Genomic DNA, 25,770 nt, shown 5'->3' with positions numbered 1-25,770 from the left:
GTGCTAGGTAATCCATTGGATGTACCACAGTTTTTATTCATTCTCAGTACCTGATTTTTTAATTGATTGACCTCGGGGTTGGGACAAGGGTGAGGCAAGTGAGGCAATGAGGAAGCAAGATAAATAATATTTTAATGCACTATTTTTTAAAAATATGGGCTTCCCTGGTGGCACAGTGGTTGAGGGTCTGCCTGCCAATGCAGGGGACACGGGTTCGAGCCCTGGTCTGGGAGGATCCCACATGCCGCGGAGCAGCTGGGCCCGTGAGCCACAACTACTGAGCCTGCGCGTCTGGAGCCTGTGCTCCGCAACAAGAGAGGCCACGATAGTGAGAGGCCCGAGCACCGCGATGAAGAGTGGCCCCCGCTCGCCGCAACTAGAGAAAGCCCTCGCACAGAAACGAAGACCCAACACAGCCATAAATAAATAAATAAATTAATTAATTAATTAATTAAAAAGAAATGTACCACAATTAAAAAAATATATATATATAACCATTTTGTCTTTTATTTATTTATTTATTTATTGTTGGCTGTTTCACACGGCTTGCGGCATTTCCAGTTCCCCGCCCAGGGATTGAACCTGGGCCACGACAGTGAAAGCCCAGAATCCTAACCATTAGGCCACCAGGGAACTCCTTTAATGCACTAAAAAGTAAAAATTAATGCCCAAAACTCCACAGTGAACAAAATATCAACATTTCAAATAAATCTTCAAATAAAGACAGGATCATGGCATGCTCTCTTTGAATGTGACCGACAATCATAAGAAAAATTCCTTCTATCCATAATCCACATTGTGGACAGTATCTTCTTGCCCTGAAACTGGTTTTTCCCCAAAGGCACTGCTTCCCCTGTAGCCCCCTCGGGTAGTTCTTCCCTTGCAACCCTCATAGCATTGTGCCTAGAGGTAGGGATGTGCTCCTTCTCACTCATTTTCACTTCCAAACCATTTTTTCCTTCTCCCTAAAATGCCCCCACCCAAACTGTGACATACATGCTCTTGGACTAACTTACCCCTCTCCTGCACCTGTTGGAGGCATCTGGAGAGCTCTTTCTACTGCAGTGGCATCCTCCTCAGTCTTTGAAGGTTTTAGGTCCTGACCTTCTGTCATTCAGTCAACTGCATCTTTCGTAATTCTTAGGTGATTTTTAATTTATTTATTTTATTTGTATTTTTTTTTGGCTGTGTTGGGTCTTCATTGCTGCGTGCGGGCTTTCTCTAGTTGCGGTGAGAGGGGGCTACTCTTTGTTGCGGCACACGGACTTCTCATTGCGGTGGCTTCTCTTGCTGCGGAGCATGGGCTCTAGGCGCACGGGCTTCAGTAGTTGTGGCTTGCGGGCTCTAGAATGCAGGCTTAGTAGTTGTGGCGCACAGGCTTAGTTGCTCCGCGGCATGTGGGATCTTCCCGGACCAGGGCCCGAACCTGTGTCCCCTGCATTGGCAGGCGGATTCTTAACCACTGCGCCACCAGGGAAGCCCCATTCTTAGGTGATTTTAATATCAACCTTGATGATCCAAGATTCCAGCTTCTGTTTTTTTTATTTTCATTCCTCCAGTGATCTTGCTTTTATCATTCTTCTTCAGCCATGCCCTCTGATACTCATGTTATACTCCTTGCAATTACCAATAACTGTTACTCCTCCAGAATCTTAATTTCAGCTCTCTGACTCTCCAAGTACTCCTTCTAACCACCCCATTTTCTTTGGTATCTTTAGGACAAAATTCTGTAGCGCACACCAGGCCTCATTGATACTACAGCCTTTTAAACGTGTATCTCAACCTTCATATTCCCACTTTAGATTTCATGGCCCATTATTATAACCATTCCCTTGCTTCTACCCTCAGTTCTCGTATGCTTTTCTCTCTTCATTGTATTTAACTGGCAAAACAGCAACCCTGGTGAAATGCAAGGGAAATCCCATTTTAGAAATAAATTTTTGTGTTTATATTTTTCCTTCAAATCTCTACTATTATTATTAATAAATAGAAGGGATTTGATATTTTCACAAATATATTTTAGTTCATCAGGTTTCACATTTCTTTCCAAGTGCTCAGTAAACACCGTGATTTGTTGAGAACAGTAATCAGAGCAAAGGGCTGTAATTATCAAGGGAAGAGATTCATCAATGCAATTCTTTATCTAAATGACAGTCATGATAACTGTTTGATAAATTGTGCTTATGTAAATTACTTTGAATAAAGAGAAAGATTTTTATGTAGGAAGCTTGCTGTGTGTCATATCCTGTATGTGAAATATTTGCCCAATTGAGTAAGACATGGGCGGTTTGAATTTAAGTCATGGTGATATTCCCAGGTGTATCTACTATAACATTTATTTAGGGCATTACAGAGTATCATCGTCACACCAGTTTATTTTGCATTGAAATGACCCCATGCTTTTAAGAGGGCCCCCTCCTCCCTTTCTATTTTATCTCCCCTAGAAAATATGTTAAGCCGGAATGGGTGCAGTAAAATAAAGTAAAAGTTATATTGCTTAATGTTTTGAATGGAATGATAGGTTCTTGATCTTTTACTTTACTCTGAATTCCCCAAGCTAGATCACAATTAGAGCAGGCTTGAAAACCTTAGAATAACAGTGGCGGTTCAACGTGTGCTTGTGTGCCAGCCCTGCCTCAGGTAACGATTTACCCTTTTTGTGTGCTCTCCCAGGTCTACCCTGAACTGCAGATCACCAATGTGGTGGAAGCCAACCAACCAGTGACCATCCAGAACTGGTGCAAGAGAGGCCGGAAGCAGTGCAAGACCCATGCCCACATTGTGATTCCCTACCGCTGCTTAGGTGAGCTGACTGACCTTGGAGCTGGCGTTGATTGGCTATGGGCTTTGGGGATGAAAAGGAAGGATGCTCTAATTATTAGATCAGATATGCAGGCTCTTCCTTCAGCATATTGCCACTCTGCGTTGGAGTATATTTTGGACTCTTAAAGTAGCCTGTGTCCTGACAGTAAAGGAGCAGTATGTCTGAGCTTCCTGCCTCAGAATGAATTTACCGAGTGTGTTTATTATCTTTAAAAATTTGTGGACCTATCCCATAACTGCTGAATGAAAATGCCTAGTCGTGGGGCCCAGGAATCTTAATTTTACCAATTTCTGTAGATGATTCTCATGCACACTAATTAACTGGACTTAGTAGAATTCAGACCTTGTGTGTTTCTTCAATAGATTTCATAGAAAAGAGAGCCTAATGTGCATTTTGCTAATTTCTTAAAAATCTCTTTCTACAACAACCCACTACACCTCCTGTTTGAAGATAATTGGGGAATTAGAGTTTAAGTTTTTTTTTTTTTTTCCTGCTTACATCAAACTAGAGGGAACAGTTTGATCACTAAGGTTTAAATGTGTGTTCCTTACTGACCTCAAATTTTACTTTGATTTGTTATTTTAAAAACTGAGTTGTTTTATGTGGTATCATATTTTTTCCTCTGGAAATACTCTCCTACTCTATATTTAATCTGACTTGGTTCTGTCTCTTCCTAGTTGATTTTTTTATGTAACCAGGCATTGGGAAAATCAGCAGTCTTTGATCTGATAGCTGGCATCTAGATGTTTTCCCGAAGTTTATTCATCGGTAGGATAGTTGTAAATAAGGACATAGGGATTTATCTGTGGAGGTTGTGGATATTCATTCCAATGACATCTTGTGAAGACTAAAAGGGGTCTGTCTTTAAAAAAAAGTCCCAACAGCAAACTTAGAGGGTCAGGATGACAGATTCTGGAGATCTGTGTAATACTTGGGTCAAACATGAATGTCATAAGAACATATTGATTACTGTTCACGCCTGCACACAGTTTGAGACATTAATAGAAAACTGGGCTAATGCCCAATGAATGAAGATTCCATCTGGTGGATTTATGATAAAGAAAATGTGGAAAACCAGATTCTTAAACATTTGGCAATTAAGGAGTTTCCTTGTTCCTCCTTATCCGTTGTTCCTAGATACTTTACAAGGCTTCTAAGCCATTTCTGTCTGACTGGTCAAGAAGTGAAGTTTTAATAAGATGAAAATAAGTAATGTTTAAATACTAGGTACAGAACTCCAATGTCAAGAGATATTGAGGTCAGCTGTCTTCAGGAGCTGTATATTTCAGTCTAATTATTTGTTAAACCTAAAAACCATTTCATTCAGTATAAGTTAGGAAGTAGATCGGGATCCAGTTAATTAGGTGGGCCAGGTCTTGTTACTGATTTGTTTCTTTTGGTTCTCCCTTACCCATTCTATGAAATGTTTCAAATACGTTTTCTTTACGATATAAGCTCACTGGGAACAGGTACTAGGTCTCTGGATGCGTGTTATTGCTGATGACACCTGATACAGCACTCACAACTGTAGCTGTGTTTCAGAAGTAAACTCATAACATTTTGCTTCGATCTCCCTGCTTCATAATTCTATTCTGAATCGTCAGAACTAACTAAAAGGTGGAATCCACATTAAGATCGCGCTTCACGACCATAGTGCCACTCATTGTGGCAACTTTCTTTTGAGCCCAGATGGATTGTATCCCCTCTGCCAGCCACTCTCCCTGCCCCTACTCCATACATCTCCCCGTCTCTGGAAAGCTCTCTTCCTATGGCAGGAGTATTGAAACTCCAAGGGAAAAACCACTGTGAGAAGGACCAAAAGATACCTAGAATGTGTTCAGATCTAAATATGAAGCCAGGAGATTTTGTGATAATGCTATGATTACTATCAGATACATGTTTTTATCATGATCAGCTGAGTTATGTACCATTTGGGAAAACTCCATCCTAAGTAATTTCGTTTTTGATAATTAATCTCACCCAGAAAACACTTATTTGATAGTAATGTTAATGACCTCTCCTCACCGTATTTTGTTAACCACTGTGGAAAGAGGGCCACTTCAAAATGTGTCATTCCACTATATTTACAGAGCTATATTCCACAAATATTTACAGAGCTGTAATGTGCAGGGTGAAGATGGGCAAGAGGAAATGGAAAAGCTGATAAAATCATTCTTTCCCTGAAAGGCTGTGTAAAAGGATGGGAAGGAGTTGATTCCTGCTGAGGCTTTGGCATCAGCATGTATCAGATTTCTTTTTCATCTTTTGAACAGATTGCATAATTGCAGAAGACGTCGCTTGTGATGTGTTTAGCCAGTTTCCCAGGTCTGGTATAGTAGCTGGTATTAAATTAACACATCGACACTACCGCTTCTTGACTACAAGTGGGACTAGATAATCATAAGTATTTCCAGTAGGTAACTGGCTTGTATGAATCCCTGGTATTTTTCCACTGAACCAAAAATTAGACCCTAACATGACAAGTATCAATAGAACATACAATGCTTTCTACTTTGTTACTGAGCTTAGATTAGAATTGAGGAATGTGGGTACTACTTGATTCCTAGGTGATACCAAATTTTCCAAAAGGCTTTTTTTCCTGCTTTTTTTTTTTTATCAAATGAAAGATTCTTTAAATTCTATGGTGCTTTACAATTTTCAGAAGTTTCACACACATGATTTCATATAATCCTGTAATAACGCCGTTTTTTCCCCTGCCCCTCCCCCCTTCCCTCTCCCTACTGGTAACCACTAGTTTGTTTTCTTTATCTGCTTCTTTTTTGTTTCATTCATTGGTTTGTTCTATTTTTTAGATTCCACATATAAGTGATATCATACAGTATTTGTCTTTCTCTGTCTGACTTACTTCATTTAGCATAATGCCCTCAAAGTCCATCCATGTTGCTGCAAATGGCAAAATTTCATTCTTTAACTAATAATATTACAAAAGGTGCTGTATAATATAACCACAATGAATACAACAGTGTGTTGTTTTCAGGAAAAGGAGTGGGAAAACATAAGTGTGTAATTTATATATTATTTTAATTCCATTAATACTGCACAGTCCCAATAGTTTAAATATTGTTTTTCCTATTTTCTTCCTTTCCCTTTCCCTTTTGTTCCTTCCTTCTTTGCTCCCTGCCCTCTTTGTTCCTCCCTAGATTTTAACATCTGTTACACATAGCGCTGTCAAGCTCTTTATACTTGTATAGGGCACCCACTGAAAACTTCCTCTGTGAGGCAGGCAATGTTGGTTTTATTAGTCTCACTTCACAGGCACAAATAATGAGGGTCGGCGAGACTGAATTTCTTGCAGTAACTCACACAGCTATTTGGTGGTAGAATAAGGACCGAAGCCCAAGATCTTTCAATTCTCAATCCAGTGTTCCTTACAGTATGAGAAGAGAATTGTACTAGAGCCAATAACCACCTGATTTACAAAATCAAATCATTGAGGGAAGGCTGTGATTTGGAGGCACTAAGTAACACTTTAAAAAAAATCTCACTGTAAATGTGTCTCATAAAGGACACAGCCATGTCGCTGGAACCTCCGTGGTTCCAGGATAAATTTCTCTGCATGATCAGGTTTCCACTTTATGGTAGTAACAGGCAACATTCTTATATATTACTTGCTGCTTGAACAAAAAATTACTGTTTAGCGTTACCATAAGTACCCTCTAAAATTTCTGGCTGTATCTAAATAAATACTTTAGACAAAAGAGATTATTTTACTAAAGTTAATACTTAGAAAGGTGCTACCTAGAAAACAAATAAGATTGTCTTAAACATTAAGCATATTAAAATTCAAAGCAAGGCTTGAAGAGAGAAAAATGCCTGTTATGTTCGGCACGCAGCCTTCCTGACCTTTTTATCAGATGCAGGATCCGGTGCCACACTGGGTTATTTTTCTCTAAGCCATGTATTTGCCTTGGGCATCCCTGCTCTAAGGTGTCTTGCATTCCTTGTCTAGATGGAGAGAGTGTATTAGGTTGCTGTTGCCCCTTTCCTCCCATGGAGTGGATGATTTCCCTTGAGAGTGAGCTGGCTTTCTCATTTCACCCTTTGCTTTTTAGTTATGCCTCTGGCACCACACAGTAAGATCTGTCTTAATCATTTGAACATTTTATTAATTATCTCATACGGGATTCAAGCACATCATTATTACTCAAGAATATTTTCTTTGCAAAGCATTCAACCCCTTTCCATTTGAAGTACTACTTTTCATGGTGTTATAGGTCCACTATTGAAACTGATGCTCTTCTGCATTTGCCACTGTCCAGTAAAGGCAAAGTACATTGCGTAAGGAGAGTTACTGTTGATTTATGGGGACAAAGTAGGGTTAATAGTTTAATCCAAAGGAATTAGAAATTAAGGAATTACTACCTTGAATCTCATTTTATTTCATTTTATACTCAAGGCTTTCCAAACTTACAAGTAGTAATGACAAGGAAGCTATTCAGATATGGTCAGATGAGAAATGAAAGTTACTCAGTTCATTTTAATTTTGAATTTTACTGTTTTAATAAAATTTTAGGGCAAGCAAACATTGTTTTCTAGGTGACTACTTCTGTGTCAATTATCTACAGCTATCTTGATCTTCTTTAGTGTGAAAAGCATGTATTTGGATACTTTGGCAGATATTTTACCAGCGTCGTTTTTTGGATTTATCCTAAACAATTCTCTTGAGACACAGTAAACAGCAGAACAACATTCAAGATTGCTACATAAGACTCCATCTAACTTTAAGAATGGGGATAGGGATGGGAGAACATTTTTATTGTGGACTCTAAGGACTTTTTTAAATGCCCAGATGCCCCAGTGCGATAATCGAGTAGGATAACTAGTCAATGCCTCTGGCTCCTCCAGTTCTATGACCTCTGAACTCTGTAGATCCGATCCCTTATGAAGTCCTGGAAGATGTGTGTGCTGGGGCTGTATAAATGTACAGTGGGAACGATGCTTGATGAGCCTGGCCTCTGCACATGAGATGGATACAAACCCTTGAATATTCTATATTTTTAAAGATTGTCTACATTGTGCTCTCATGAGGAATGATCAGAATCCCTGGGCGTTTCTTCATCAGGGAAGGCTAATCACCCACCTCCGAGAGACATCAGACTTCTTTTTATGTGATCTTCCACTTTGAATATTAGTCATACTCCAAAACCAGTTTATAGAGTCTGATTCTCAACTGTGTAAAACAAAATATGCATGGAAAAGAAATCTCACCAGTGTTTATCTCCAATCAGTGGGATTACAGGTTATTTTTATTTTATTTAAGGCTTTTTCTATTAATTTCTATAATAAACGAATAGTTTTTATGTTCAGAAAAAGCTGGGCCATGAAATCAGTACATAAAATTTTGTATCTACCTTCAGTTTAGTGGTGGTTAAAAAAGAGTCAAAAGGCTTGAAAGGACACACAGAATGATTCTTAATTTGTTTTATCTATTGGTAGATATGCTTTAGGAGTTTTATATAGTAGGAATAACTTCTTATGGGAAAATATATTTTAGAAACACCATGCTGCCGAAATAAAAGGATAATGTCTCCCTTCTTACCTTTACCCAATTTTAAGCAGCAATAAGCATCAAAAATTCTTCAGAAAAGATCCTTTTTTTAATATTTATTTATTTTATTATTTTAATTTTGGCTGTGTCGGGTCTTAGTTGCGGCACGTGGGATCTTTCATTGTGGCGCAAGGGCTTCTCTCTAGTTGTGGGGCACAGGCTCCACAGCACGTGGGCTCTGTAGTTTGCGGCACGCGGGCTCTCTAGTTGAGGCGCATGCACTCTGGAGTTGTGGCGTGCCAGTTCCACAGCGGGCTTTGTTGCCCCGCGGCATGTGGGATCTTAGTTCCCTGACCAGGGATCGAACCTGAGTCCCCTGCATTGAAAGTTGGATTCTTCACCACTGGACCACCAGAGAAGTCCTGAAAAGATCCTTGATCTTGCTTAATGTTTTTTTGTTTGTTTGTTTTCTCAAAAAATTGCATCTGGAAGCTACATTTGTTTCAGGGTGGATTGTTGAATAGGAAGACTACATTTATCCTATAGATTCCTTCTGGGTGGGGAAGGACTTAGAAGGTGAAGCCCCTCCCATTTGGTAAAGCAGGAAAACCCGTAAAAATGTTTTCCTTCCATTTAGGCCATCTGCCAAGATCAGTGATCCATGCTGGTCCCAGTCATGCTGGCTCCAGCTTGATTTGCTTTCTGAAAGTTTGTGAAGGGGAATGAGTTGAAAGATTGATTTTGTAAATCAAACTTAGAAAAGAGAAATTTCGTGGTTTTTGTTGCCTCCAATGCCAATTTAGCTTCCTCTTCTCGTTTTAATTGTTGTATCTGCTATTATGTCCCTATTCTGGGACTTTTAACAACTTATGTTTTGTCGGGATAAGAGCTATGATAGTATGAATAATTTACTTAGTGAAATGTTTGATTTTGTCTTTTTTAACTGGAGGTATATTTAGGAGTTGTTACATAATATGAGTCATTAAGAAAAAAACAACAACTTTTGAAAATTTGCCGTTATACTTTATAGGTGTGCTCCATTGTCAGTGTTGTACTAAAATACACAGTTATCTGCATGGGTCCTAGATGATAGGCAAGAAAAAGAAATCTCAGTTTATTTGACATGATATTGTTCCAACACTTCTCAGTAATGCATTGAAAAGTATATATACTGAGGTTAATAGGCATCTCATTTGTAATATGTGCTGCAGGTTGCAGTTGTGTGCTTGAAATTCACTGCTTACAGAAGTAACACATGTTCATTGTATGAAGTTTAGAAAATGTGACCACTACCAAAAAATAATAACCAAAAAACCATCTGGCTTCCTTTCAGTCTATTTTTTGGCATATATGTTTTGTTTTTATTATTTTTAATAGTTATGTAATTCTGTTTCCCATTTTGTCACCAGCTTTTTTTTCACCTAACATTTTTATACTTTATTCATGAAATTTAATATTCTTTGAAAACACTCTTTTTAATCTAGCATTACACCGGGCACTACAATGTGTCTGTTCCTTATTTTTGGCAGTTAGGTTGCTTGTTTTGTTGTGATTGTTGTAAATGATGCTGTGACAAACATCGTGGTAGATATATTTGCTTTCATTTGATTTTTACAAACAGTTATTACCTGCAGGTGTTGCACATCTTATAGTTGCTTTTATAAAAGATATGTACTATTTAATTGTATGTATTAAAATATGGAGGAAATTTTTTAACTGATATGTGATCCTGAGTATATAGATACCTCTATATTTAGCTCTGATATTTTTATTGATAATTAGTTAAAAACCATTCATAATTTCTATTATTTGTTAATAATAAAGAGACTATTTAAAATATTTTTTCTCTAAATTTCCAACTTGGGAAATAGTCAATTGACTAGTCACAAAGACATAAACCCTACAAAAGTGACTAGAAAGAGTTGTAATTTATATATTCATTGTGTAAGGTTTTATTGACCACCTGCATGTGCTTGACCCTGAAGATAGGTGAGATGTGGTCCCTCTTTCTGGGTTTATAATGTAGGAGTAGGGGGCTTCTGGCTAAGGACTTTGAGGAAGACTTGGCAAGAAGTAGCATTGTGCCAGGATTTCAAGGATGGGGGCAAGAATGGAGATATATTTTAGGTATTTAGACAATGATGAGCAAAGTCCTGAAGGTAGGACCTTAAAGGCTATGCATCATTTTCAGGAAGAGGGAGTAGTTGGTTATGATAGGGTATTAGTTTTTTAAAAGCATTAGTGTTTTCATTCATTTATAGTAAATACTATTATGTTATCATTTTAAATTTAAATTTATATCTAACTACTTATTTTCAGGCTGGCATCGAATATATACCTCTTTCCTTTAATGTATATGCACATGATACTTAACTGTTGTCTTTTGGCAACTGAGGTTAGAATTTTTGAGAGTAGAAAACATTTTTTTTTAAGCTAATAATTCAATCATAATAAAAAAGATGAGTAGAAACTCAGCAATCACCTGCTGCTCTGGTTGCCATTTTTATATGAAATGCCAGCACTATTTGAGTTGTATATATGTATTGTGGCTCTCTCCAAGAGATACTGGGATATGAATTTTTTTTTTTTAATTGAGATTATTATGGATTCTCCATACAAGTAAATTATGACCCCCATTATTTACTGTTTGCTTTTATAAACAGCAGTTAAATTCATGAAAAGTATATTCTGTGTTTAATTTCTTTTATTTTTTATATTGCTTTTAGATTGTTTCCATATATATAAAGAGAGAGACAGATGCTGGCATCCAAGAAATTTTTTAAAAATCACATGTAACTTAAACTTCACATGGTCACATTTTCACCTACTTTATTAAAAAAGGGCAAAAATGCCTTTAGATTTAGTAACACATCAGCTAGAGTGGATGTATGTTATTTTGAGTTTTTAATTTATCTGTGTATTTGGAATCAGTACTGTCATATCAGATCTGATGGTCTTGAAACATTTACTTTTCTGTGCCAACCAGTAAACAGCTGCTTCCTGGTTGCATCTGCATAATGTAACCATGGTAATCATTAGCTTGCTGTTTTAACATAAATTTAATATGAAGGACCATATGTTTCCAGCTAACCTCAAGTTGTGTCTTTTGTCATGGACTTTTCTTTTTTCCTGATGTGATTGAGTAGAAGTGATTATGGTAGGGAATCAAGAAAGAAATGGACTTCCATCAAAGTTCTCTTTTCACTCTGGGAACTTCTTTTTTAGGTGATGTGTTGCTTGCCATCACTTCCTGCCTGCAACAGAGAAAGGAAACTGATTTTCCCTTTTGTGTTTACAGCTCAATTCTCATCATGTTATTTCCCAAAACAACACATTTGAGATCTTTTCTTGATTTTGCTTACTGTTTTGGCCAGTAAATAACTTTCCAAAGAACTATAGTAGAAAATATAATTTGTATGACAGTTGTATAAGATTTGGGGGGAATTGGGGTACCATGTTTTAATACCACATGAATAATTGTAACCAGAAAGAGAAGATAAAATGTAAGAAAATCTCTAGAGTGGTACAGACAACTATCATTATGGTTCCTAGGACGGGAAAGTGACTTAAACCCAACATAACAATTGGAATTCAGTAAATTAACTCAGACTCTTACCACGAAATCCTAGTTTCCATTGTATTTTAATTAGCAAACTACATTTTAAAAGTTATGTAAATAGACATAGACTTAATGCCATCACAAATTACAGGAAATTTTTGATGTATTTCTTCTTTAGGAAAAAGTACTGAGAAATGCTTTTTTGTGGACTTAAAAAAATTTAGTTTTGATCTTGTTTAAGTAGGTACAGCATATCTTTATAATATCTCCAAACAGTACCCATTAAAGTATAACTGTATTTACTATGAAGGGAAGAGTTCATTATATCAAGCATACTACAGTGAAATTTGGGGAAATAATTTCTCTGAGGTATTTTAATGCATTTCAGAAAAGTAATTTGATGTTTGTATGTAATGAAAGAATTGACCAAAGAGCAGTGAGGCAAAAAGTATGCACAAAAGAAAACATCATGAATGTAAGAAATGACATAAAGATGACAGCCAAGATGAAGCCCAAGTAAAGATGTATTTCAATGTTCAACTTTTAGTACTCGATACTGCGAGCGCTCAGTGTTGGTTTTACTCAGCAGTCTAGAGATAAATTCTGTTAGTTTTCTTTTTTTTCGCAGTAGTCACGGAGTGGCTTCATTAAACTTTTTCTCTTCCACATCCCTTGATAAATTTCAGCTCTTGCTGGTGATGTGATGTGTCCCAGGAATCTTTTTTTTTTTTTCTTCTGTCAGTGGGTCTCAGACTATAGCTTTGAATCCTGGTGGTGAAGGGAAGTCCCAAGGCAACAGCTGTGCTGCAGTCTGGAGAGAAGCCAGTCCAGACTGGAGGAGAATGCGAAGGCTCCCAGGAGGGAGGTCTCCAGACCAAAAAATACCATAGCACTGATGGCAGTACCTGATGGGCCTGCCTGTACTTAGTGTGGTTATAGAGTTCTGTTGCAGAGTTCGGGAAAGATGCAGTACTGATGGGTGCAAGAGAAGATGAAGCAAGTGTAAAAATGGGGCAGGTATTAACTTTAGAAAAAGAAAAACCAGAAGTTAAAAAATAGCAAACAGCTGTAAGAGAAAAAGAAAGAATATGCCATTGCCAGGGTCTGAACAGTACTGAGGCAGTCACGATACAGATGCTATTTACATGATAAAACTATACTGGAAGGAAGGTGGGAAGGGAAGGGGTAGACTCACCTTCACATTAGGAAGACTGAAAGTGGAAAAAGCAAAGAAAATAGCTGTTTAAGTACAGAGTTTAAAAATATGGGGGTGTATAGCAGAGAGACCGCTAAATGAGATGGCAATAAATGACTTTTTTTACCTCTTTTTGCTACAGAGAAATTTATCAAGTAGGTCTATGGCAGGAAGAAGTTGAGTTTAGGCTTCCAGGGATTTTTTTAATCTAGAAATTTTCTTTTAAGATTAGAATTTGTGAGTGAAAGTAGTGTTAGAGGTGTCCTTATTTAGCTAACTTTGAGCTGGATAAAGTTAAACGGTGATTTCATAGAGGGGAGCTTGTTGTGTATTGTGTATTTCCTTAGAAGATGTTTGCTTCTCCATGGGCATAATTTATGACTATATGTATATAAAATTATCCTTATACCTATTTTACAGAATTCAGGGCAGAATGTTACTGTTTTAGATGTTGTAGAGGTTTGTAGTTGTGATTGTTTTTACTCTGGAAACATGCTGATCTTCTCTGCTGATTTAGTGACAGGTGTTTGTTCAAGGACCCAAACTCAACATGATCAAAACTCGACTCCTCTCCCCCGGAAGTTCTCTTCTAACCACAAATCTGTTGAAATCTCTAATCATTTTTACACTTGCTTCAAATTTGCTTTATGACCGGATGGTATGAACTTTTTCTGTGAGTAAGATGAGGGATTGCTGTAAGAATAGGAGATAAGGCTGGAGCGTGCAGTAGAAGTTTCTGGAAAGAAGATGAGGCATAGTATGGATCCTAAGGCATAAGTAGAGAAAATGAAGAGATATGAATTAGAAAACATTTTCCGGGGACAACAGTTTGTGTCGGTAATATTGGTACATAATGTTGGAAAATTAGAACGGAACTAAGATAGTTGATTAAGTTTGGAATAGCACAGAAATCACATTTTTATTTGCAAAGACATTAAATTCATTTGATTGTTTCTTTTATGTGGTGTCTAGAAAAATATCTGAACAGTCAATGCGGTTTTAAGCCTTTAATTATGTCAGTTCTTTTAATAGATAGTATATTGGATTAGAGAAAAAACTCCTTATACTTTGGAGTAATATTTCCATAAACTGTAGTAACCTGGCCACACAGCGCCTCAACATGTTTTGAATTTAAATAGCAGATCCATAATAAGGTAGTAAATTGGGAGAAAGTTTTACAATTAGTGGATTTGAGGGCCTATTGAGGGAAAAGAATAATCATAGAGCTATCCTGGGAATAAACAGTACATGGTCCTGAAGACTAAGATGCCCTTCCTGCAATGCTTGTAAATTTGGAAATAATTGTTTTTTTATCAGAAATGTAAGCTCTATGAAAATTGGGACTTTCGTTTCATTCACTGAAATATATTCCCAGAGCTTTAAGCATGTCATGGCACATAGTAGGTACTTAATTAAGTGTATATTGAATGAATGAATTGAGGAGTTAGATGAATGTTTTAAAAGGAAGGAAATCTTAAAGAAGAAATAGCCTAAACACTGGGAAGGCAAAGGGCGTAAAGCAGTAATTTCACATGCCTAAAAGAATCTCCAAGATTATAGAAATAAATGTCATTTACTTATGCCAGTATTTATCAGTAGGGGAAAGGCAGGTTTTACTTAACAACCAAGAAGTAACGTAGGAATCTCAGATTAGGTAGAAACTAAGATTTTTTTGGACCTGGATAAAAGAACGTTAAATTCTTATCTCTGGGAAATTAGGGTCTAATCTGTGTCTAGTTTAAAGCCAGTGTAAAAATTAATAAAGAGAAACCTCATTTAAAATGGAATCAGGCATCCCTGAAGTGGGAGCTCTTATGTACACACCACCCATCGCAGCTTTACATTTCTGAGCAGCAAGGTCTCTACTACCCCAGCAGGAGGAAGGAAGATTTCCTCCTAGCCCAATAACAAGCCCAGCCAATGGGAAACTCTGCAACTCAGCCAATGAGAAGCCATCACCACCCTGAACTGTCCCTTTCCCTTCAATGGACTTTTGCTTAGATCAGCCCCGCCCAACTTCCTCCTCTTTCTCTATATAGTAACCTTCCTCTCCTTCATTTGCTGGGCTTGCCTGTGATATTTCGTATAGCTTGATTGTCCCGAACTGCAATTCCTCTGCTATTCCTGAATAAACTCACTTTGCTGGTGAAATAACTGGCTGTTTTATTTTAAAGGTTGACACCAGTATTACCAGAGGCATCTGTATTCAGACATAAAACATACAATTAGATTAGTTTATGACAGTTTCATTATCTTTAGCTTTTAAGTCTAATAATAACAAAGGGTTGTTTTAACAGAAACCCACTTCTAAGTATCATTTATAATGGTAATGGAATCTACAAACTTATTTCAGATTTTTATGTTGTATCTTAAGAGTTAGGATAATATATGTGTATACTAACCATTAATTCCTATCATATTGAAATGCCTTTATTAGATGATGAGGTGAATGTGGTGCTTAGTAGGTAATTGATATGTAGATATTAATTACTCCCCTGCTAGAGGTTTAAATTTTCTCATGACATTAAAATTTGGGCCATCCTATTGATTTATTAATTTAGGTGTACATGTATTTTCAAAAATGTTATCCAGCTGGAGTTCCCCTAAATCTTCCCCTTTTAGTCTTAACTACTTTGAGAGAAATTTTTTTTTTTTTTTTCCCCCGCTGTCACTGAAGATCTCCTTCTTTATTGTATATCTTCATCAGCTCCAGGTTGCTGGTTTCCTATGAGTTGGTCATGTGACTCTTTCCTCTTGCTTTATTGAAAACAGAATTAATTGTCAGTCAGGAGCTTATGATATTCTGCATTATCTAAGCATATTTAATATAGTAGGCTCATTTTCAGTATGCCAAGAAGTTATCCTGTTTTGCCATTTAAAGAATTTTAGCTTCTTTTTCTATTTTTGTTCTCATTTTAAATTTTTAGCCAAAATTCTCAACTGAGTCATGGGTACCAGTGCATATATTTTCTTCAGTAGGTTCTTTAACTTCACTGTATCTGAGATTGACTTCATAATGACCTTTGGTCAGTAGACCCTTTATTTTATTTTATGTATCAGCAATTTTTAGCCTTCTCATATTTTCCTGTTCATCAAAGACCCCTGGGTCCTCAGGTCAATCACTTAACCCCATATCTTTAATTTCCACCCTTGCTCTACCCATTCACAGCTGTGCTTCTTGATACGATAGTCAGCCATTCCCATCTTATCTTTGCAACATCTGCCCCCCTCCAGTTAGCCATTATTGGTATCCATCCCTTCAACTCCAGTGAATGAGCTCTTTGCCCAGACATTTTTTTGTCCTTCTTGACGTCTCAGTGGTATCTAACCCTGCTGATCACTGCCTTCTCCCCACACTATTATTATGCTCTTGCCTTTGTTATTCTCTCCGCTGACTCCCATTCTTCCTCTGGCTCATTTTTCTGTAGCCTTCTCAATATTGGTGTTTATATGAGTCCTCCTGGATTGTTTATTTTCTCACAATACACATACTAGGAAACCTCATCAGTGCATTGGTTTCCCAAAGGCCTGGCTTGATGAATCCCGAGTTATTAAATCCAGGCCAGGCCTCCAAGTACTTACTCGTCATCAGACTTCCTATGACTCCCAGAGTCTTGATAATTAGCCTTGTCCCTGCAGGATAAGAGCAGGCAGCGAACTGCTAAGAGTGCAGAGTATTGGTTGGCTCTTAGCTTTCCTGGACATTTCATCTAAGATGTATGCCAGATTTCCTTACCAATAACTGGTGAATTTAGGAGTCTCAGATTAAACACAGAGCACATGAGCATGGGATATGCCTATCCTATTTTTCTCTGTTGGTTTATTGTATCATTTGGGATAAAAATCTGTTTTAGCCAAAAGGTAGGATTGTTTACAACTTTTATTAATATCTCCTGGACCCTTGATTTCATGCAAAGGAATTAATTGCATTTGAATGAGCTTAATGCATCAGGCTATTGATGCAAAAATACACCTCATGCTGGGCTATCACCATCATCAAGGCCTTTTGTTGTTGCTTTGTTTTATTTTGCTTTTTCTGTGGGTAAATGACAACTAGTATGCAAGAATAAAATGAATCAAACTTAAGTCCCTAGTAAATATTCATGTATTCATTTTTCACATTTTTTAAAGAAATGAAGAATGCAATTAAGCATAATCGCCTCTTAAAATTTGACTTTAAAAAACATTTTCAGCTATTTTAACTTATATATAAATTTCTTACAAAATATATATTTTTTATATAGATGTGATCTCAGTGTTGGATTTACCATCTTACGCTGTGAGGATATCTTCCATTCGTACTAAGATTTGTAATTGGAAGAAGAGAATTAAATCATTTGGAAGCAAAACATGGAAAACTGCCCCAGCGTAGGAATATTAATTAAACAGCTGCCTAAATGATTAAAGAACGATAAGATGGTCTTATCAAGTGCTCAGATTTCCAAGAAAGTACACATACCACCTATTACTTATTGTTATAGTTGATGAATGTTTATATGCACATGAGAACTGTTATCAAAGATGTCTTTTGTACTCACTTGGTGTGCAGTTGGCTTTTTCAATACCTTAGCCCTGTCTTCCCAAAGAGATGGCCTTCTATATATGGTCTTTGAAATATGCATTTTCTAAGATTTATATAAGTAGCCAACTTCTTCCCTGTTATAGAAATTTAAGAGCTAAGGCTTTGAGATATCCAGATAGTTTAAACATCAGCCAAAAATGAAACATCTAGAATCATCATGTAATGGCATGAGTGGGAAGGGTGTCAGGCCAAGAGGGGGAACTGACCTTATGCTTCTTTTGACTGGGAGAAAGGCGGACATGCCTGCCTTATGTAATGGTGACCTTGAGTAAACCCTACGTTAAGCCATTAAATGGGTCACCTTGAGCTTACATAATGTAGATCCTGTGACCTGTTAGCCTAATTGCGTTGTTAGAAAGTCTGCTTTGGGCCAGAAAATAGCAAATCACTTACACTTTTCTTAGATGATTCTGATAACCAAATATTCTTACCAAAATCAAAAGTTTTTCCTCAGCATTTTCCCAAAACCAGAACATTTCTAAGTTAAAACAACTGAGACTCTAAGTATGATTTTCCTTTGGTCTACGTTTTAGTCATCTTTACAATTTTGAGTGAAAGACAGAAACTATTATTTGGAATGAGAGATACCTTGGAATTACCCCTGTATTTGAAAGCCTTAATCATATATAATTTCCTCATTTATAAATGTTAAATCTGAAATGAGAGATTTGCCTTCTTCAAACATGTTTTGTGTGCCTTCTCTCTGCAACAGGGCCTTACTTTGAAAAACTAGCTCAGATTTAGTGTGATTTAAAGGCTGAGCTTCTGCATGCCTGGAATTCTTGCTCTTCAGAGTATTTGCTCCCTGGAAAAGTCAACTGAAGACGGAGTTGTCATGTGACTTTGGACTGTTGAGCCGGAAGACGTTTGGGTAATGGAATGGGCTTTGGCAGAGTTCTGCTGCTTTCTGGTTGAGGAGAGCCAGGAGAGGAGGGCAGGGCTGCACACGGCTGGCTGTGTTCAGATGGGAAGAACCAGTGTGAAAATGTTTGAAGCCTGAATGTGCCTTCATTTGATCATTTACTTTATTGCTTAAGAGAATTTTAAACTGCCACATCCATAGTGGGCTGTAGCTTGTAGTGACACATATTTAAATGATCTTGCGTCTAAACAAATGCATTCACTCTCTGCCTGCTGTGTAAAATCGGAATGACACCTGTACTCTGTTGGAAAGGAACAGACGTTTTCATTACAAACTTCAGTCAAGCAGAAAAGTAGCAAAGTGAGCAGAAATTTTCATTCACATCCATGATTGAAGTTGCAGTGATAAAAAGAAAATTGCTAGGTTCAAGAATAGCCTTGTTCTCATTCTGTTATACGACACGGGGGATTTGGTCAATACAGAAATAGTTTTTAATACTTACGTTGTTGAGGATGGCTCTGATCAATAGTTTCAAATTGTGCATATCTTTTAACTGACCTTAGATTTTTCTAGGGTTTTTGTAGTATCTTTAAACAGACTCCAGTATCCCCTTATTATCAAGTCCATTATTTATTTGTTAAAATGTGGGCTTTATGTTCCATTACCACAGAGATTCACAGTAATTTCTTTGCTTGTAGTCGTGAGTTTCAGCAGGTGTAGACAGATAACTCAGTTGGGCCAAACTTAGAAGCCATCATAAGACACTGGATTAGAGAGTAGGGTCAGAATCTTCCAGGGGAAATTCTCCAAATAGTTCATGATATACCTTTTGGAATATATATGTAAGCTTTAATGTAGTAATTTCCTGCTCCAAACCCTCTTCCTTGGAAGTCTAGAAATTCAGTTATTTCAGTTCTCTCAGGAGCAATAAGCCCTGGCAAACTGATTGACAGTAATGAAGCTAAACCTTGTTTACAAATCTGAGTGGCAGTTCCTAAGTCCACCGTGGAGTGGTAACAGAGGGAGAGATTCTAATTTAGCCGGATCCATCCCCATGAAAAGATCACATGATATTTGAAACATGACTCAGTAGAACTGGGTAATTTCTTTCTTTCTTTCTTTTTTTTATAAATTTATTTATTTTATTTATTTATTTTTGGCTGCACCGGGTCTTTGTTGCTGTGCGCAGGCTTTCTCTAGCTGCGGCGAGCGGGGGCTACTCCTCGTTGCGGTGCGCGGGCTTCTCATTGCAGTGGCTTCTCTTGTTGCTGAGCACTGGCTCTAGGCGCGCGGGCTTCAGTAGTTGTGGCACGTGGGCTCAGTAGTTGTGGCTCGCGGGCTCTAGAGCGCAGGCTCAGTAGTTGTGGCACACGGGCTTAGTTGCTCCGCGGCATGTGGGATCTTCCCGGACCAGGGCTCGAACCCGTGTCGCCTGCTTTGGCAGGCGGATTCTTAACCACTGCGCCACCAAGGAAGCCCAGAACTGGGTAATTTCTTAAACATGTTTTTATTGAAGAGCTTGATGAATCATGTATACTTATATTTTCTTCTGTTAGATATCGTGTCCCTCTTCCCTCGATAGTGTTTCGGGTACAATGACAGAATTCTAATCCTTTTTTCTATGTTTTAACAAAGCCTTGGGAATTTAGAACAGTGTATTCATACCGTAAAAGGCTGTACTAATTCCAAATACCACATGCTAGATATTTCCTGGCTAGCTCTTTTGTTAAATGCCGTGCTTTTTTTCTGCGTCATTCTCTCCTTACCTACTTCCTCTTGCCCTAAATAGTTTTGCATCTTTTAAGATATAATTTTTTGGGGGGGGGGGGAGTTGTGAATTAGAACATTCCTGAAATATAGAGCAACATTTACTCCTCTGAGTGTTAGGAGACAACTCCATTGTCTCCTAAAGCTAGACATTTCAAGTCTAGTCTGTACACAAGAGAATCCAGAAGGGACACTTAATAAGCTCTCAAGGAGCACAGTGTGGCAATTGGGTGTTAGGGGTCTCCCACTTAGGAGAGAGGTGGGCTGGAACAACCGAGTCTGGGCATCATGAACATGTGGAGTGGTAGCTGGTTGTAAGCACGGATGATGAATGAATGTGTTAAAGGTCCTAGGCCAGACCAGCAGGGAAACGGAATGAAGGTAGTGAAACTCCTCTGCTAACCTTAGCAAGTGATAAAGAGTGTGGGATGTGGGGTCATGAGTAGTAGCTGTAGAGGTGAAAAGGAGAGGGGAGAACTAGAAGGATATTTTTTTTTTTTTCACTCAGAGAATGATTTACTGGAGTTCAGAATTTCAGAACATTTTTACATCTGACATGATCTGAGCTCCATCTGCAGAAATATGGATAGTTTGAGTGGAGCAGAGGTACAGCCTGTGGGGATAGGGACACAAATCGGTGATAAATATTCCTGGAGAAAATAGAAGCATAGCTTAGTGGGAAAGGGGACCTGGGTTTTTACAACCAAGTAAAATTTGTTCAGCCCCCATTTGGGGCTCCCTCAAAATGTTGAATGTTGTGGTATGATGCAAAGTCTGAGAAATCCCCCCAAACCTTCACCAGAAAGCAGTAGAAAGGGAGCAGAGCAGATGTCAGTGGAGGGTAGGAACCTGGATGAAGATGAAGTGGTAGAGAGTAATAACTACTCGGAGGGGTGTGTTCCCTCCCCTACCCGGCTGGCCCAGGTCAACAAAGTGGATAAGGCCACCCAGTGTGACAGGAGCTGGTGGTATCAACGATGCACAGCTCTAGAAACCCCCTGGGCAGATGCCCTCCGTGGGTGGAGCGTCCTCTCCGTACTGCAAAATAAAGGGATCATGGGAAAAACCAAAAGAAGAAATAATCACAAATGATGAGATTGAGGAGGTGTATAATGAGAACTTCAAAAAGTGTGCAAAGGGCTTCCCTGGTGGCGCAGTGGTTGAGAGTCTGCCTGCTAATGCAGGGGACACGGGTTCAAGCCCTGGTCTGGGAGGATCCCACATGCCGCGGAGCAACTGGGCCCGTGAGCCACAACTACTGAGCCTGCGCGTCTGGAGCCTATACTCCGCAACAAGAGAGGGAGGCCGTGATAGTGAGAGGCCCGCGCACCGCGATGAAGAGTGGCCCCCACTTGCCACAACTAGAGAAAGCCCTCGCACAGAAACGGGGATCCAACACAGCCAAAAATAAATTAATTAATTAATTAATTTTAAAAAAAAGTGTGCAAAGATTAAGAAGACTGTGAAAGCAGGAAGCTGGAAGACCTGAGTAGCTGCTCAAACGTTAAGACAGTCTCTTAGTTGAGGAAAAACGCTGGCTTGAGCATTGTGCTTCCTGAGGATTCAGAAGACTCTTGAGTTGGAAGAGGAAGTTGTTAGAATGTATGAGGTAGACTGTCTCCTTGAAGAAGTGAGCCCACAGGGCTAACTTCCTCTGACATCTTCCATCTTCCCCTGACATCTTCCAAAGGAAGGTTTTATCTCAAGGCTGGTACGATAATCAGGGTGCCACCTGAGAGCTCTCTCCCTCCCCAATTTATTGTCTGACCCACCAGAAGTAAGTACGGTGAAAGCATGGTGAATACGAGCACATCCCTGTGGTTTACAAAGTGAAGGGACAGGATGACTGAGAAACCCCTCACAGCAGGCTCTGAAAGGAACATACTGTGGCTGAGCAGGAGGGATTGGAGTTCAAGAGAGCCTCTCACAAATCGCTGGAATGTAACTGTGAGAGATCGAAAACCAAGGTACCTTTGCAAAGTAACAGAGATTCAAGGAAGATGCTATAAAGTTTAGGAAATATGCAGCAGATATAGAGGAAACAAATTGCTGAGCTCCAGCTACAAGGAAGAGCTAAATATTGCATCGTCATGATGGGTTAGAATGTGTGATCTCCCTCTTAATTGGAACTACTAAAGTTATTTTACCAATAAACAAGTTAAGAAAATGTATTATTGTAAACCCTTGGAATTATAAGTTGTAAAACAGCAAATAAATTGAATTGTATGTGAAAAAAAATGTTGAATGTTGGTTTTATTCCCTATATTGCTTCCATATAAGATAGATTTTGACCCAGTGAGGAATTGCTTATTGTTCTTTGGGTACAGTTCCAGGAGTTGATGGTCCGTTGGTACTTGATTCTAATATGATTGCTAAAAGCGATGCTCTCCATGTGAGTGTCCAGCAAGGGAATGGAAACGTTGACTGAAAGGTCAACATTGAGAGTAGAGGAGGCTGTTGAATCCTTAGGCATGACTAAGGAGTGAGAAAGTACTAGCAGAGGGTCAAGGACAGAGTCTTACTTTATAATCAGAGTTACTCAAAGAGGAGCCAATGAGAGGGAAAGGATGACTAGCTTAAGATAGAGAACGGGAGGACAAGTGTTCCTAGAGAAGACAGAATTTAAGGAAGAAAGTGATATGGTAGAGAGCAGACAGCTGATTTGAGGGCTGAGAAGAGACTAATGCATTTGTTGCTGCTGACCTTGAAAGAAGACTTGCCGAAGATTGTTGGAGCAAGGTCAGATGGTGATGGGTTGGAAAGAGCAAGTCAGGGGCTTGAAAGTGACAGTCCGTGACTCTGTTGAGAAGTTTATCTGTGAAAGCACCTCTTCCTGTTTTTGTTTATAGCCTGCCTCACACATGCGTTTCTGAGTAAGGTACGTGGACAAAACATGCTGTATATTTTTACCTCTCTGTATAATTTAAGGTTTTGGTAATAACTGGTGGTTCTTTTGCCTCACCATGCTATCAGCCTGATTGGTATTTAGTTGGCAATTATGTGGCCTTTTAAAAGCCCCCATACATCACCCCAATTAATTGCATCTTTAAAACCCATCAGGCTATGAATTTTTTAATGTCAGAAAGCAAGAAAGTGTTAGGAGAAAGCAGCCAGTGAGGATACTTGCGTTTTCAAGAGATGAAAAAGAGAATTTACCAGGATATCTCTATAATATCAGCTTTTTACCTCATCTCTCAAAATATAGAAGACTGAACTAGGCTAAAAATGAGTAGGTGTAAAGGAAACCTTATTTAAATTTCCGTATTTGAATTAATCGCATGCTCATGAGTACAAATTATAATATGAGAAGTGCAAAAAGAGAAATGAGGGAAGAAAGTGCAGTTTGCTGGTAAATAGGGTTAACAGTAGTAACAAATTGAATATCCCTTTCAGTGATTAAATATATGGTGTTGTGATGGCATATAGAACTGTGTATATAGTCTTCTCAGTGTATTCAATCTTACGTTTATTTCTGTTTAGACACGTATCCTTAGATTCAGTTTCCCTCAGAACCTCAACCTGTCCACGTTCAACTCATCACTCTTTGAAAGATATTCGTGATCTTTAAAATTTGAAGCTAAGCTAGTACTGACCACTAGCCACACGTGGCTATTGAGCACTTGGAATGTTCTAGTCCAAAGTGGTGTGTGCTATAAGTGGAACATACACATCAGATATCAGAGAGTTAGTCTGAGGGGTAAAAAAAAAAACAATGTAGACTGTCTTAGTAATAACTTTTTACATTGATTGCATGTTGAAATGATAAAATCGAGGGTATACTGGGTTAAAGAAAGTATATTATAAAATTAATTTTACCCATTTCTTTTTCCTTTTGTAATGTGGCTACTAGAAATTAAAAACTACATATATGGCCCACATTACATTTCCATTGGACCGGGCTGGTCAAAGCTCTACTGGTGCAGGATTATGTCTCAGTTCTTTTGTATCCTTCATGGAACTGAGTACAGAGGGATATTCAGAATTACTCAGTGTTAATAAAGATGACCCATTAAAGTTCAACCAAATCATGTTGGGTTTTCTACCCTATTTTGTGATAACTTCTGGGATTAAAGAAACAAAGGACAAAACAGGAGAGACTTGGCTCTTAGGGATGTGTGAAAAGGTGCTCAATTCTTAAGATGGTGCCAATGTCACAAATCTATGGAACAGAACACAGGCTTATGGAAGGAAGGTGTAGAAGGTTTGATTATTTTTTTCAAAATAGGGACAGACCAAGCCAGTCACAAAAAGACAAATACAGTATGATTCCACTCATATGAGGTACCTGGAATAGTCAAATTCATAAAGACAGAAAGTATTGTAGAATGGTGGTTGCCAGGGGATTGGGGGAGAGGGAAATGGGGACTTGTTTAATGGGTATAGAGTTTCAGTTTTGCAAGATGAAAAGAGTTCTGGAGATTGGTTTCACAACAGTGTGAATGTACTTAACGCTGCTGAACTGTACACTTAAAAATGGTTAAGATGGTAAATTCTGTGTTATGTGTATTTTACCACTATTAAAAAGAAAAAGAAAAGCCATTCTAAAAAGTGTTTCATAAAGCAATAACCTGTAATTTAAAAAAAAGAAAACACTTAATGAGTTATAATGGATTATCTTAAGGAGACCCTTGCTACCTGAAGGAACAGCTGAATCCAGTCACTTGGGAGCTTGTTAGAAAAGCAGAATCAGTCCCACCCTGGACTTTTCCCATCAGAAACTGCATTTTAACAAGATCCCCAGGTGATTCAGGTACACGTTAAAGCTTGAGAAGCCCTGTTCCAAACATCATTTCTTAAAGTGTGGTCCATGAACCACCTGAATCCGAATCCCTCTGAGGAGGTGTGTTTTCACACCCATCCCAGATCAGGTCCAGGTCTTGGGGCCAGAAGAGGATGGATCTACTGTCTGATCAAGCATCCCAAGGTGACTCTGAAGCACATTAAAGTTTGAGAACCCCTGACCTGGAAAGATTTAACAACCATTATTTTCATAATTCCATCTTTTAACTGATGTTGGGATAATTACAAATATGATTAATAAAAAGGCCCATTATTAATAGAATCAAGAATATGAGTAATAAAGCAATAAAAAAGGGGCAACAGAAAAAACACATGTAACTTAACGAATCTTGGGTGGTTTGGTGAGGAAGGCATGATTCAGAATTTGTGGAATATTGTCATCTGCAGCAACATGGATGAACCTAGAGATTATCATACTAAGTGAAGTAAGTCAGACAGAGAAAGACAGATATCATATGATATCACTTATACGTGGAATCCAAAAAAAAGACACAAATGAACTTATTTCCAAAACAGAAAAAGACTCACAGACACAGAAAACAAGCTTATGGGTACCAAAGGGGAAAGGGGGGGGGGGGGGGAAGGGGTAAATTAGGACGCTGGGATTAACATATACACATGACTTTGTATAAAATAGATAACCAACAAGGACATAGTGTATAGCTCAGGGAA

The 25,770-nt window shown here is 38.3% G+C and overlaps 1 protein-coding gene across 5 annotated transcripts in view; it reads left to right on the top strand.

The window, feature by feature from the left end:
- APP (amyloid beta precursor protein) overlaps window positions 1-25,770 on the top strand; it is a 275,532-nt gene that overhangs the window by 74,423 nt on the left and 175,339 nt on the right. For all 5 annotated transcript variants that reach the window (XM_059921407.1, XM_059921406.1, XM_059921405.1 and 2 more), the window contains exon 3: window positions 2,674-2,803. In XM_059921407.1, coding sequence (XP_059777390.1) covers window positions 2,674-2,803 — 130 coding nt within the window. The remainder of the gene's footprint in view (window positions 1-2,673; window positions 2,804-25,770) is intronic.

The sequence above is a fragment of the Balaenoptera ricei genome, chromosome 4, assembly GCF_028023285.1.
Source record: "Balaenoptera ricei isolate mBalRic1 chromosome 4, mBalRic1.hap2, whole genome shotgun sequence".
Classification (NCBI taxonomy): Eukaryota; Metazoa; Chordata; class Mammalia; order Artiodactyla; family Balaenopteridae; genus Balaenoptera; species Balaenoptera ricei.
This window is presented reverse-complemented; position numbering and strand designations above follow the sequence as displayed.